Source organism: Vespa crabro, chromosome 13 (assembly GCF_910589235.1).
Source record: "Vespa crabro chromosome 13, iyVesCrab1.2, whole genome shotgun sequence".
Lineage (NCBI taxonomy): Eukaryota > Metazoa > Arthropoda > Insecta > Hymenoptera > Vespidae > Vespa > Vespa crabro.
The window spans coordinates 2,270,503-2,285,848 of record NC_060967.1 but is presented as its reverse complement, the minus strand read 5'-3'; the positions used below and the strand labels follow the sequence as shown (position 1 = coordinate 2,285,848).

The 15,346-nt window shown below is 24.8% G+C and overlaps 2 protein-coding genes and 1 long non-coding RNA gene across 5 annotated transcripts in view; 2 read left to right on the top strand and 1 right to left on the bottom strand.

The window, feature by feature from the left end:
- Positions 1-251: 251 nt before the first annotated feature.
- On the top strand, positions 252-3,644 carry LOC124428838 (phospholipase B1, membrane-associated-like). Its single transcript, XM_046973391.1, has 7 exons — positions 252-554; positions 1,134-1,235; positions 1,478-1,689; positions 1,846-2,022; positions 2,256-2,554; positions 2,684-2,862; positions 3,437-3,644. Exons 1-7 carry the CDS (start codon positions 407-409, stop codon positions 3,583-3,585), a joined length of 1,266 nt encoding a protein of 421 aa, XP_046829347.1. The 5' UTR covers positions 252-406; the 3' UTR covers positions 3,586-3,644.
- Positions 3,645-6,482: 2,838 nt separating this feature from the next.
- The window catches only part of LOC124428840, a 19,522-nt gene continuing 10,658 nt past the window's right edge, over positions 6,483-15,346 (bottom strand). For all 3 annotated transcript variants that reach the window (XR_006943294.1, XR_006943295.1, XR_006943296.1), the window contains 3 exons: positions 8,642-8,796; positions 7,117-7,289; positions 6,483-6,976 (listed from right to left, as the gene is read on the bottom strand). This is a non-coding gene — a long non-coding RNA (uncharacterized LOC124428840). The remainder of the gene's footprint in view (positions 6,977-7,116; positions 7,290-8,641; positions 8,797-15,346) is intronic.
- LOC124428839 (phospholipase B1, membrane-associated-like) lies at positions 6,754-9,940 on the top strand. The gene is made up of 7 exons (XM_046973392.1): positions 6,754-6,971; positions 7,103-7,307; positions 7,726-7,902; positions 8,008-8,167; positions 8,644-8,803; positions 8,880-9,031; positions 9,743-9,940. Exons 1-7 carry the CDS (start codon positions 6,754-6,756, stop codon positions 9,931-9,933), a joined length of 1,263 nt encoding a protein of 420 aa, XP_046829348.1. The 3' UTR covers positions 9,934-9,940.

Genomic DNA, 15,346 nt, shown 5'->3' with positions numbered 1-15,346 from the left:
ACATATATATATATATATTTTATATATATATATATATATATATATATATATATATATATATATAATATACGTGCGATATAAAGGTATTATAAGAAATGAAGGTTTTGTACTTACATATACATATGCATATACACATACATGTGTTTGTGTTTCTTAGAAGTATTACAATTTAAGTGAGAAAAGAAAGGTAGATATTTTTTCATTACTTGAACGATAACCTTCGATCAGTTAGTGCAGTGGTGGTAAAATCAAGGTCTCCGATACATCCGAGTTCTTCTTAGTAAGGAAAGAATATTTTGCTACATCAGATCGTTAAATACTACTCTCAGAAGAAGATAACAAGTTGTTCGATTTCATCTGTATTTGTGCATTGATTAAATTAATTATTTTCTTTTTAAATATAAAAATGGTCGGCCAATATCTACGTATCTTTTTCTTCTATCTTATCTTTCACGAATCTTATATCCCAATATTATCACAAAAGACTATTTTGGACAATCCGTTGAATCTTCAACTTTATCGAGTAATTCGTCGTGGTATTTACGATATCTTTGGTATGTATCCTCTATTCAAGTATTAGTTCCAAGCTTCCAAAATTTTCTGATAAGTTTCATTGTCCATATATCTGATGTAATGTCTGATTTCATTCTCATTAGGATAACACTCTCTGAAATCATTAAAAAAATAAAATAATAGATTTTAGAACAATAGTAATCCAATGAATATGTCAATGATTACTTGAACTAATTTTAATATCATTTCTTATTTTCTACAAGATAATGAGAGATATTTTTTATTATTTTTTATGATTTGATAAGTGAAATTGTTATCAATTTGATATATTTTTTATATTTAAAGTCTTCTGGTATTTTTTTTCATCTTTAATCTTCTCGTTAACCATTAATTATGAATTCTGCATTATTCATAATTCTCCGTCTTACATAAACAGATGATCACATAGTATACTTTTGTAATATATATGATTTATTCGTAATAATTTTATGAAATGTAATTTTATATATGTGTGTGAGAAAGAGAGAGAGAGAGAGAGAAAGTGTGTGTGTGTGTGTGTATGTGCTTATGTTTGCGTTTATATATAGAACCAAATTTTTAAATTGTCAAACAATTTATAGGTCGTACAAGTAATTTGGAAAGAAATCTACGAAGAGCCAAAAATTTATATTCAATACAAGAACCAGTTTCACAAAACGTTCCTTTCCCATGCGATGTAAGAGGTAAAAAAAAATGTTATCATTTTATTTCTAATCATTTCAATGATGTTATTTATATATATATATATATATATATATATATATATATAAACTATATAACAAAATTATAGATAATTAAAATGACAAATAATTAAAACTATGTGAAAGTATTCCTTTAATTTTTTGCTTTCCTTTTTCTTTTTTTTTCAATAAGAAAAATTCTTTTGAAACAAAAATTTTTTCGTATTAATAATTAATCATTTAAGGCTGGAGATCAAATGTAACGCCAACAAGCGTTCACCGTTTGAAACCAGGTGACATAGACGTCATTGCATCAATGGGCGATTCATTGTCAGCTGGAACAGGAGTATTTGCTGAGTCTTTTTTTCAACTTTTTATCGATAATAGAGGTGTTACTGGAGCTGGCGGTGGGCAAAATACATGGAGAGAATATACAACCTTGCCTAATATACTCAAGGTTAATATATATAATAATTTCTTTTTCTTTGTTTATTTCATTAAAATAATCATTGTTATCATATAATTGTAATTTAATGTTCAATAGATAATAAGACGATTATAAATCTCATTTAACAATTATCCTAACGTTGAATTTATTTCTCTTTTCGTTTAGGAATTCAATCCAAATTTATATGGTTATTCTTTAGGAGATTATTCCACATTGGAGAAGGATTCGAAATTAAATGTTGCCGAGGCAGGAGCGGTATCGAAAGATATGCCTTACATGGCAATGATTCTTGTAAAAAGATTAAAACATGATTCTAGAGTGAATATGCAAAAACATTGGAAGGTATCTGACCATTCTTACTTTCATTTCCTTATTTTTATTTCTGACCATCGTCCTTCATCATTACCTGTTATATTTTTTTTTTTATTTTTGTTTTCTCTTCATTATTATACTATATATATATATATATATATATATATATATATATATATATATATATATATATATATATTATCGTTAATTATTATCGTAAATATTGTGTATACATACTTCATCTTGTTTTCTTTTTCCTTTAGCATATCTCTTTGATGATAGGTTCGAACGATTTTTGTTTGTTCATTTGCACGCAAAATGAAACGGAATTTTTACAAAATCATGAACGAGATATCGTTGAAACATTGAGAATACTTCGTGACAATGTACCAAGAGTATTCGTATCTCTTATTCCTCCTCCACAATTGAAAACACTTGTGGACATTAATTACAATGGAAAACCGTCGATTTGGTGCGATTTGATGACAGATTTAGAATGTCCTTGTTTATTTGGTTTAACATATCTTGATAAAAGGCAGGAATATTATAAAATCATAAAAAGGTCAGTCTTTCTCTTTCTGTTTCTCTCTTTCTCTCTCTCTCTCTCTCTCTATCTTTTTTTCTCAATTTTTATTAATCTCCAAATGTGTATTATACGTAAGTATGTATTTGTAATTAATTGTTCACTTAGATGGCAAGATATTGATATAAAAATAAGCAACTATTCCGAGTTTCAAAAAGATGATTTCGTTGTGATAGCTCAACCAATCCTGACGAATATTACATTGCTATCAAATAAAAGAGATAATGATAGGAATTCTTATTTAACTGTTGACTGTTTCCACATTACGCAAAAAACAAATTCTTTATGTAAGTAAAATTTTTTATACGATATGATCATTGAAATGTTAATAAATTCATCATTTGAATTGCATGATATGAGATTAAAGTAAGAAGAAAAGTTGTATGTCACGCTTGATTACATACGTGTCCTCTATTATTACTAATAAAAATTGTGTGTTTTTATTACTATTGCATTTACATATATGTATGTATACATATATATATATATATATATATATATATATATATATATATGCAATAAAAAAAAACATGCAACATATCTAGATCATAAGAATCATTACAGAGATGTTTCATTATCTTAACAACTGTCTTAGTAATAATTTTTTTTTTTTTTACATATATATCAAAAAGATTTGAATAAACCATGTATTTTATTACCATTGCATTTTTTATTATGATCAGTTTAGAAATTATTGACGTGTTTCGTAATTTTAACGATTCTTCGATATTAAATAGCTTTAAATGAATGACATTACTTTTGAAAGTTAGACATGATATTATAAAAAGAATACCTTGATCATCAATATGTTATCGCGACAGCAATTAATGAGGAGAATAATTTTCTATTTTTATGTTTCAGATGGTAATACCCTTTGGAATAGTTTGATTTTACCTTATGAGAAGAAACCAATTGATCTTGTAACGAAACTCGATATATTTTGTCCTACCAAGGAAAATCCTTATCTGTTTACTTATAGTAATACAAAATTTAGTGAAAATTTCGATTAAAAAAAAAAAAAAAAAAAAAAAAAAAAAAGAAAAAAGATGGTAATTAAATAAGATTAAAATATCGTAAATATTCATATCAAAAAATATTTTACATTCAACGATTTCATTCGATGATATTCCATCATATTATATTGTTGATCTAATTTTATTTGAAGTGCCATAATCTTTGATAAAGATCTCATTAATATTATAGAAAGAATTTGATATATATTATTTATCATATTTGATATATATTATTATATATTATTTAATGAGTCAAATAAAATAATTTAAATTATATTTTCATTTTGTTTCCTTACAATTGTCTTCTTTCCTTTTCTCTTCTTATTCATTATCTTTTCAATTGAATTAAAAAGAGAGGAAATTGAGAAACATTAGATCAGAGATAACAAAAATGAAATATGTAAAAGTCAATAATTAAGTATGTGTCTTTAAACCGATATATATATATTTTTTTTATGAGATATTTTTATATTCGAGCTTTTGAATTATTTACAAACTTATCTTTCTATAATAACATATGCTGAAAAAGTAAGTATATTTATTATTGAAATGAGAAAAAAAATAAATATTCCTTGATGTGACATAAAAAAAATTTACGAGTAAAGCACAAACTAAAACACGTTTTTTTTATTCGAAATGATTTAAATAATAGTTAGATAACTTTCATAATCATCTATTTATATATAAAAATTAACACATAGATAAATAGATAAATAGAGAGAGAGAGAGAGAGACAGAGAATATCTTTCTCTTACACTCTCTTACGTGTATCATGTCTTCACTGACTGAATATAAAATAAGATTAAGTGGGCCTACGAATAAATTTGACAAGAAAGATGGTGAAAGAAAGTCTCGTTGGTATAACTAAAAGAAGAAGCTACGATTTCATTCATGTTCAGTATTACTTCCAACGTGTAGAAAGACGGTGTATTCGTTGTTGATTTAAGAGTCAGACGAATATTATATTTTCAATATGTATAGTTGTTATTATTTTTATTAACATAATTAATAACAATGAAATTTTGTGACTAGTATTAAAATAAAAAAGAATATAATTATTAGCTTTTTATCGTTGAATCAATGTTCAATATAACGTGTCAAGGTCGAGGCATAGTAAATGTATTCATCATTTGAAAAACTGAATATGTTAGTGTTAACTCGATATGAATATATTTTGAAAAAAATAGAAGAGATCGTAATAGCTTATGATAATTATTTTTATATTGATTACCTCTGGAAAAATAAATTCAAAAAGTATTATGAATATATATCCGATTAAAAATCTTTAATGATTATTAATTGTATTAATTATACTAATTATAATTGTTATTTGTTACATTTCTTATCTTAATATTACTTATAATGAAGATGATAAGTGATTTATAATACACGTACACACACACACACACGTATATATCTACATATATATATCCAAAGTGTATCTTCAACAAAATTTATTATCAGTGAAAAAGGACATTAAAACTTTGTGAACGATGAAATTTAGAAAAGCGATTTTACTATTTCTCCTTCAAATAATTATTCTTATTCAGGGTGTTACTATAACGGATGTGATATTAAATCTTTTCAAATCCAGTATGGTGAGTAATCTTTCAATAATACTTCAACGATGATTATTCTGTATTTATTTATGTCAAATAAAGTTTCATTAGAAGAAAGGATAGAGAAAAAGAAAAAAAAAAAAGAAAACAAATAATAATTCTTCAATCATTCAAATATCCGAATGTATCATTGAAGTATATCAAAATGAAAAATGCTATTGGCAATTTGAAAAATTTGCAGCTTATTTTTTTTTTCTTTTTTTTTTTTTTTATTTTCTTTTTTCTCTTTTTTCGATTTTAAAACGTCTTTCATTTGAAGAATAAAATATGTAAATATTACGATATTTATTCAATAGCGAACATATGTATTTACTTATGTAGAAATAATTCGTGAATTTGAATGAATGAATCTAGCTTTCAAATGAGAAGAGGCATAAGAAGCGAAGAGAAAAAAAAAAAGAAGAAAAAAAAACAAAAGAAGAAAAAAGAAGAAAAGAAACGATTGACAATGAAATTGACAGAATATTTTTCAACATACGGAAGAAGTACATCTTTTTATTTTTTCTTTATTTTCCTCTTCTTTTTTTTTTTTTTTTTTTTTTTTTTTTTAATAAATCTCAATGTTTCTTCCTGTTACAAAAATTAAGAATTTCTTTTTAATATTCTTATTATGTTATACAATTCTTTTCATACTATCTTTTTTTTTTTTTTAATATTAATTTTACTATTACAACTTATACATATAATATACTTATATATATATATATATATATATATATATATATATATATATATATATATATATATATATATATATAAACTTGCAGATAGCCAGAACTTTCCTCTTCACTCGTATCACCTTTCGTAGCCGTTTCACTAAATTATTTGTATGCAACGGTATTTAAGTTGAAACAGGCCGTAGTAAAATGCTAATGAAAGAAAGCAAAAGTATCAACGTGATATGACTCCTCAAGAAACAGTATCTTGCACGATCAGAAAAATATTTAACGAAAGTATATATATGTCAAGTGATATCGAAGACAATTTCTATACACAATATATGTATATATATATATTTATATTTATATATAATTAAATATATATATATATATATATATGTATATATATTATATAAAATTTAATAAATACTTTATTATTTACGAATAATTTATATTTATATCTATATAAATATAATACGTACACATAATGTTTCATTTATATACCTGTACATATTTGCATACGTTAATACTTCATTCGAAAAGTTTTGAAGAAATATAAAAAAAAGAGAAAAGAAACAAGAGAGAAGAAAAATAAAAAAAAAAACAAAACTAGTTATTCAAGTAGATTTCTTTTTATAAAATGTATTATGTTATACATACATATACACGTAAGAGATATAAGATATCATTGAGGAAATCATTTCTTCACAATTCTTACGTTTCATTTCGTCCAATTTAATTTTCTCATTCCCTTTCAAAATTATCCTAGAACGTGACTCGTACAGTTTATTCAAAGAATAAAAATACCATAATTCTAATGCATTCATTAAATGCTTCTTTTTTTTCCCCCGAATAAATAACTCTTATAACACGGATGAAAATTAGAAATGTATTACTGTATTACTTGTTTGAAATTTTCTCTCATCTTTCTTTCTTTCTTTCTTTCTTTCTTTTTTTTTCTGAGATTCTTCTTCTCCTCTTTTCTCTTATTCCAGGAAGATCTCAATACCAATGGTATAGTTTATCCAATGATTTTCGATGGTGTACGAAGGCAGCCAGTCATACCAGACGCAGTACCATTTCCTTGTAACATTCGTTTCGGCAGGTTTGCTAAAAAAGAAAAAGAAAAAAAAAAAGGAACAAAAGAGAAAAAAGAACAAAAAAGATAAAAAACAAAGAAAAGAAAAAGAAAAAACATTGAGACATGACAAAACAAATGTTTATTTTCATTTATAGATCCCCTTACGTACCGGAAAGTGTTCATAGATTAAGACCGGGTGACATTGATGTGATCGGTGGTCTTGGTGATTCTCTCGTAGCTGGTAGTGGTGCTTTGGAAGAATTCGCTATTGGAACTTTCATTGAAGCACGTGGAGTTAGCTGGTGCGCTGGCGGCCAAGATAATTGGCGAAGATTTTTGACACTACCAAATTTATTAAAGGTATTATTCTATTAAAAATATCATGTATTGGAATATAATCAATGGAAGAATAAAATAGACGTATTAATTTTATAATGAAGATATTCAAAGTAATTTAATTTACATGATTGTGGGATATGAAATTCTTGGCCAATCTTAAAAAATTATTTTGAATTTTAAATATAGAAAACTATTCTAAAAAAAAAAAAAAGAAAAAAAAAATTGAAGGAAATTAAACTGAATATATTAAACGAATTTATGGAGTAATAAATATTTAAATATTTATTTGTTTGATTTCCTTTTCTTTTTTTTCTCTTTTTTTTTTTTTTTTTTTTTTTTTTTTTTATATATATATAACACATAAGTCCATTGTATTTTCATTGTAGCAGGGTTAAAAAAATATAATTGTTTCTTTTTTTTTTTTTTTAATTGACAACAGGTATTCAATCCAAATTTAACTGGTTACTCGACCGGTACAGGCGAATTTATTTCATCAAAAGCAAGATTAAATATCGCTTTTCCTGTAGCAGCTACCGAAGATGCCATAAAACAAGCAAGAATTCTCGTACAAAGGATAAGAAATGATCCTAGGATTAATTTTACGAAACATTGGAAGGTGTTAATTAAATCCTTTTAAAAATTAAATTATTAATTGACATTAAAATGAATGAAAATTAATTTAATACTCGAGTGATACTACTTAAAAAAAATTTTATTGCAGTTAATCACTATTTTCTTCGGTGCAAATGACATTTGTTCCGCTCAATGTTACAATCCTCAACAATTTTCACCATTACGTCATGCTTTTCATTTAAGAAAAGTTTTGGATTACCTTAAAATAACATTACCTCGTACACTCGTTAACTTAATTCCTACAATAGGTAATATAAAAATTCATAAATATAACTAGCTATATATATACGTATATATATATATATATATATATATATATATATATATATATATATGCATACACACACAGACACAGGATGATTCACAAGTCTAACATGTCATAACTTTTTTCTTTTTAGTTGAGTTTAAAAAAAGTATTGTAAATGAGCTTAAAAAAAAGAAAGGAGAAGAATGGTTTAAATATTCTCGATAATAATTTTTTCTTAAGAATAATGACGTAGGTGCACTTTGCGATTGCATTTTTATCTTTTTTTTTCTTGTTTTTTGTTTGTTTGTTTGTTTGTTTGTTTGTTTTTTATATATATATATATATATATATATATATATATATAAAGTATGCGAGATATTTTGAAAAAATATTTTGTTCAAAGGTGATGACTTGTTATTATTACGTTAATTACCCTGTATAATATTAATTAATACTTATTTATGTTTATACGTACAGATGTCACGATTTCTCTTAGAGTTAGAAAAAGTCCTATGTGTATTATATTACATCCACTTTATTGTGCTTGTATGCATCAAGGACATCGACCAGATATCACAACTTCAAGAATGTCAATGATGTATCAGGAGGCAGCCGAAAGTTTGATCAATTCTGGAAGGTATTATTATTATTATTTTATTATTTATTATTAATTTCGATAAATTCCAATCGATGTAAATAAATATTTCTTTTAGATATGACAATACGCAAGAATTCACAGTAGTATTGCAACCATTTATGAAACAATTCAATGCTCCAAATGCCGATCCCAGTAGGGCAAGGCCAATCGATCCTAATTTGGTCACATACGATTGCTTCCATTTTAGTCAAAATGGTCATGCACTTGGTAAAGAATTATAATCCATAAATATTACGATCGATATTTCTATTTTAAACGACTTATTTCACTTTCGTGCTTGTTGTCTTGCAAATATTACATAAAAAAAAATGATTACTTTTAATTCCATGGTCTTCAATATATTCTATAACTTTTATAAACAATGTTTCTTCATATTTCTAAAAATAACAGAGGTATTTAAAATGATCCAAATTATTGCACTTTATGGACTATCTATAATACTTTTGTCTGTGGTAAATATACCCTGGATATAGTTTTTTTTTCAAGCAAGATATATAAAGGGTTGCATATCGTCAGGAACATAAATTTTACAATACCGATATATTTTTTTTATCGACATTTCAAGTTTGTCTTATCTGTCGGTAAAAATGTTTCTAACAACATTTATACAAAATTTTCATAAAAAAAACTATTATAACATAAAAATAAAATATTAAAAGTATTAAAAATATTAAACTTATATATATATATATATATATATATATATATATATATATATTTCATATGAACACATGATTATGATGGTATCTACATTACCGAATATGTTCGAGATTGCCTATGCAAAATTACATAGTTTTAGGCTATCATTTTACATTAATAAAAGTTATTTCTAAATGTAAAAATAATAATAACGATTGTATTATATACTCTATCACGTAAATATATAATAATCTTGAAATAATTTTTATATATTCCTAGGTGCTAATCTTCTTTGGAATAATATGTTCGAACCAGTTGGAAATAAAACAGAAAAAGGATTACCTAAAATATTAGAAAGGATTCGATGCCCTACAGAAAGAGCACCTTATATATTCACAAACATAAATTCAATGATATTTCAACGAACAGGATATCAAGATGGAATTATACCGAAACAATGGAAAAAGTAATAAAATGGTAATAATTTTTGAAAATGATTAAATTTATGGTATATAGATTGATATACCACAATTCATAATAGCTGTGATCATTATAAAACTATTATTAGAACAATTAATTATGTTACATGATCTTACACGCCTTAATCTTAATATAGAAAACAAAATAATGAAATAAAAATAGACGAGACAAAAAAAAAATAGGATCGTTCGATATTACAAAATAAAGATTAATCAAGGTGAGCCAGTAAATCAGTAAATGATCAAAGAATTTGACCTTAGGTTTTTATAGAAGGAGCCAGTGATTAATCAAATGCGATCAAAATTAAATCGAAGAAATACGTTTGTATTCAAATCTATAAACCTGTTTCTATTAAAATCTATAAACGAATTTAAATTAAATTAAATTAAATTAAATTAAAATCTATATATTTGTATTCAAATCTATAAGTAAAATTTATAAATCTGATGCTTTTACAATTAATCTATAATATAATTAATTTAATTAAATAAATCAAAAATGATAGATCGTGATTAATTAACATTTTCATATCGTATATATATATATATATATATATATATATATAAGTCACGGAACTGTCATCGTTCAAAAGCAATTCTTTCGATGACAGGTTTTATCGATCAAATCAAAGACAAATAAATATAATGAAATTTCCATATAATGAAAAGAAGAGATAGATTTACATTTATAAATGCGTTATAGATCTTGAATAATTTTTTTTATGTTAAATTGTAAGATCGATAAAAAAGAAAACCAATGACTATAAAACCAATAATATTTCTTGAAGTATTTCGAATTATAATATTCTTTGTCATTACTTTTTTTTAATTATCGATTTTTTTTTCTTGTTTTTTTATTTTTTTTTTTATTTTAATTAGAACATTTTCTTTATTTTTTTTTTAATTAGAACATGTTTTTATTTTAATTAGAACATTTTCTAACATATCAGAGAATATAATAAATTATAATCCATCATAGAACCCGTACGAAAAATATCTGATAAATACATATATATTATTAAATCTGTTAATTATACATGACTAGTCGAATCGATTCGATTTATTATGAATGAATTAACATTAATAAAATCAATTCACTTAACTTCTTATTATATAGTTTGATACGTAAAGCATTTATGTAATCTAATCATTATCTTGTGATAATTGTCATTATATACTGTATCGAATGACATTTAAAACTCTGAATATCGATTAAAATCATTTAATAGAAAATACAAAAATTTATCTTCGTCGATCGTTCGTTTCTCTTTAAAAAAAAAAAAAACAAAAGAAAAAAAATTATATAAGAATATTGTTTATTTGTTTGGAATTTATTTTTTTTGTATCCGCCATATAAAACTTTTCATATTGTATATAAAGTGTGTTTTAAGTGGTGTTCAATTAATGTATTACTTTTTACAAAGACAATTTTTCCTTTCCTTCTTTCCCCACCCTCCCCCCTCCCGCCCATCTAATTCTAATCGCTAGTCATTACATCACGACATTAATACGCGGATAAAACAAAGAAAAAAAAGAAAAATCAAACAAAAAAAACAACGATTTTGTTAACAATCAAATACGAAACATATGTAAGATAATTAAGTGAATAATTTAAAATATAATAACTTGAAACAAGGAAAAAGAACGGAAATTATCATTTAAATCGCAAACGAGACAATATCAATCGCATCTCTATTATTAACAATTATCTAAATGACGTCTTAAACAATTGCGTCAAACAGATGTTGACGTTGTTTTTTCTTTCTTTTCTTTTCTTTTTTTTCTCCTTTTCGTTCGATTTAATCTTCCTATCCATTTCACTTTGGAGTATTAAAAAAAGATTGACATTGAGCATATCCATCGATTGACATTGAGCATTGACATCGACGCAAAGATTTGTCAAATATTCAATGTTATTTGGCAAATTAATACTTGAATTGTTCATTATATTCTGTACATTTATATGTATATATATATTTTATTGAAATAAAAAGATATTGAAAATTTAATAAAAATAAATAAATAAATAAAATATGTAGCAAAATAATGACATAGGTGCAGATAACAGGCACAATATCTGACTTGTCTTTTTGTTTCTTCATTTTTCTACGTCTAGTATTATAATCCAGACACAACTCAGACGCAGAACTTAGAACGCAAAATGTAAGTTTTTATGCGTCAACTGACAATAATTCATCTACGATAGAATCACGCGATCTAACGAAAAAAAAAAAAAAGAAAGAAAGAAAAAAAAGAAAAGAACGAAGGAACAGGTTAAAAAGAAAAAAAAAAGAAAGAAAGAAAGAAAATAAAAAGTAAATCGTAAAAACTTAAGTCACACAAACGCATCGTATTTGAACGAATCATATATCGAACACGATCGTATCTGATCATATATCTGAACGTGTCGTCTCAATATAATTACAAATCTGTATAATGCAAAAAAATTATTACATATGTAAGTTATCAGCGACCTCTCAAATGGCCATTGAATATTAACGTACTCATTATAACGTCTCTATGCTTTGCCAATAACTAGCATGACAGACCTTTAATTTATGATAGCATAATAAAATTATAAATGATATTCAAGTGACGACAAACGATGGCCGTTAAGTTTTTCATAGATATGTTATAATGGCCGCGAAAATATCACAACGAAAATATCAAATTCTTATCGAACAATTTTTAATTAAATTATGACCGTGATTATACTAATAAAACATTACCGGAAGAATATTTATAGTACGAAGTGATATATCAAAACAAATTAATCCAATTATATCACTATCTTCTCATATACTTCATACATGTGTATGTAATTTATATATAGGGTGAATTACAAGTTCTTAAGATTGTAGTTTTACAATTTGAAGGAGAAAAGAAAAAGAGAAAAAATAAAGAAAATGAAAAAAAAAATAATAGTAATAGAAGAAAAAAAAAGAAAATAAAGATATCAGCCTAAAAAGAAGAAAAGATTAATTGTAACTTTTAATATAAATTAATACGATTTAGAAACTTTTAATACATCCTATATATATATATATATATATATATATATATATATATATATATATATTTATATATATATACATATAGATCTCTTTTAATTTAATATTTACATCACTAATAAGAAAGAACGTATTATAGGAAGCGTTTATATATTCTATACAAACAAACAAATATACAATATATTTCTCAATGTATTGTTGACGTACCGTTAAATAAACTTTAAATGGTGTTTTCTTTTCTTTTTTTCTTTTTTTTTTCTTCTTTTAAGCATATTTTAACATATTGCATGTAAAATTAAATTTGCATCAATTAATTCTCGATTTTATTGGATTTTATAAAAATAATGATGATTATGATGATGATAATGATGATGATAATATATGTATTATATACTCATATGTATATATATATATATAAATATAATTTTTTCATCCTAAACAGGTCGAGCATTAAATCGGGTCCCTGTATTTTTCCAGAAACTATTCAACTGCATATACACGCTTCGATCGTTTTCATGGCACCGTCGATGCGTAAACTTTTCCTACACATAATCAACGTTCCATTATATCCCCTCTTTTTCTAATATATACGACACACAGATATACATACATAAATACATAAATACATACATATACACACACACAAGTTTTCTTTAGTAGAATATTCTTACGTAGATTGATGGATTATACAAAGAAAAAGAAGAAGAAGAAGAAGAAGAAGAAGAAGAAGAAGAAGAAGTAGGTCGATCGACTTACATACTATACACAAACACAAATCCACATATACACACATATAAACACACACACACAGATAGATAAATCTACACATACGTCATTCGAATCGTTCACCTATTATTAATTTTGTTGAACGTGATACAATGTATTAATTATTTACATCGATCTACATGAATATTAAAAACAAAAAAGATGAAAAGAAAAAAAAAAAAAGAAGAAATGAGAAAAAAGGAATGAAAAAACAATACATTGCGTGTTACACTTGCTTGCAAGTAATATAATCGACGATACCTCGGAATCGATACGATTTCTTACGAACAATTTATATATATATATATATATATATATATATATATATATATATATATATATGAGATATATATGTATGTATATATGTATAAAGAAGAAAAAGATTAGATACGAAACTGCAATACATATATGGAAAAAGTTGATTATCAAATTTCTTATCGTCACTTATTTCAGTGACAGCCTATGTCTCGTTTGAGACATGACACGAAAGTAAACAGAATACATATGTAGGTATCTATTTATCAAAGGTACATGTTAAACTAATTACGAGCACTCGACCCTATCGATTTTGTCGTCGTCGTCGTCGTCTTCATCGTCATCGTCGTCGTAGTCGTTTTCTTCTTTCGAGACAACTAGCGTATGGTACGAAAGTCCTTCTTTTAAATACAAACACGCATATATAGATATGTCGCCTCAATGGTAGATTATATATGCCCTCGTATTTTATGCAGTCTTATCTTTCCAAAGGAAGTACACATTCATTATTGGTTAAGATTAAAATGAGAAAAAGAATAAAAATAAAAAGAGGAAAAAAAAATAAACAAAAATGAATTGATTTATTTGCGTTGAGAAGTGTCAATGAACTGCTTTTTATATATACATATATATATATATATATATATATATATATATATAATATAATATAATATATGCACACCCACACACCTTCTTTTTATAATAAAAGGATAGGATCAAAGAAAAGGAAGTCTATATCTTTGTTTTGTTTGCTTTTTTTTTACTTCTTTGTTTTCCAATTAATTGCACATCTCTGTTTGTATTAATAAAGTACAAAAGTAAATGATATACATACATATATATATATATATATATATATATATATCAATAAATAAAAAGAATATAATGAATGAAAAGAAAAGAGAACAAAAAAACACATTGTTGAATGAAAAGAGTGAAGAAAGATTGACAACTAATACTGCCTCTTGACTAGGTAAACTTAATTCTTCTAAATTCTTCGCAGATTTAATTAATGATATGATAATCATCGTAATAACATGTATTATCTCTCTTAGATTCTGAGATGAGATAATTTATTATAATATGGCACGAAGAATAATAATAATGAGGCTTAACGAATAATAGCATAAATAAGCACGAATATATGGCGTGATTAAAGTGTGAACAATATTTCCTAACTATTGTAAAAAAAAAAAAAAAAAAAAAAAAAAAGAAAAGAAAGAAAAGTAATGAGGACAGAACGGATGAAAAAAAAAGAAAGAAAAAAAGAAAAAAAAAGAAAAAAAGAAATCGATTGATCCAATTAGATTTCTCGATTCTTCATTGCTCCTAAACATCTTCGTCCTTGTCTTTTTCTTATTGTTTTCTTCTTC

Bases quoted from the DNA above. Each gene is read 5' to 3' on its own strand.
- LOC124428838 (XM_046973391.1), top strand. From the start codon at position 407: ATGGTCGGCCAATATCTACGTATCTTTTTCTTCTATCTTATCTTTCAC. The intron at 1,236-1,477 runs GTAAAAAAAAAT...TAATCATTTAAG, and splicing joins TTTCCCATGCGATGTAAGAG to GCTGGAGATCAAATGTAACG. The intron at 2,023-2,255 runs GTATCTGACCAT...TTTTTCCTTTAG, and splicing joins ATATGCAAAAACATTGGAAG to CATATCTCTTTGATGATAGG.
- LOC124428839 (XM_046973392.1), top strand. From the start codon at position 6,754: ATGTATTACTGTATTACTTGTTTGAAATTTTCTCTCATCTTTCTTTCT. The intron at 6,972-7,102 runs GTTTGCTAAAAA...TTTCATTTATAG, and splicing joins TGTAACATTCGTTTCGGCAG to ATCCCCTTACGTACCGGAAA. The intron at 9,032-9,742 runs GTAAAGAATTAT...ATATATTCCTAG, and splicing joins TCAAAATGGTCATGCACTTG to GTGCTAATCTTCTTTGGAAT.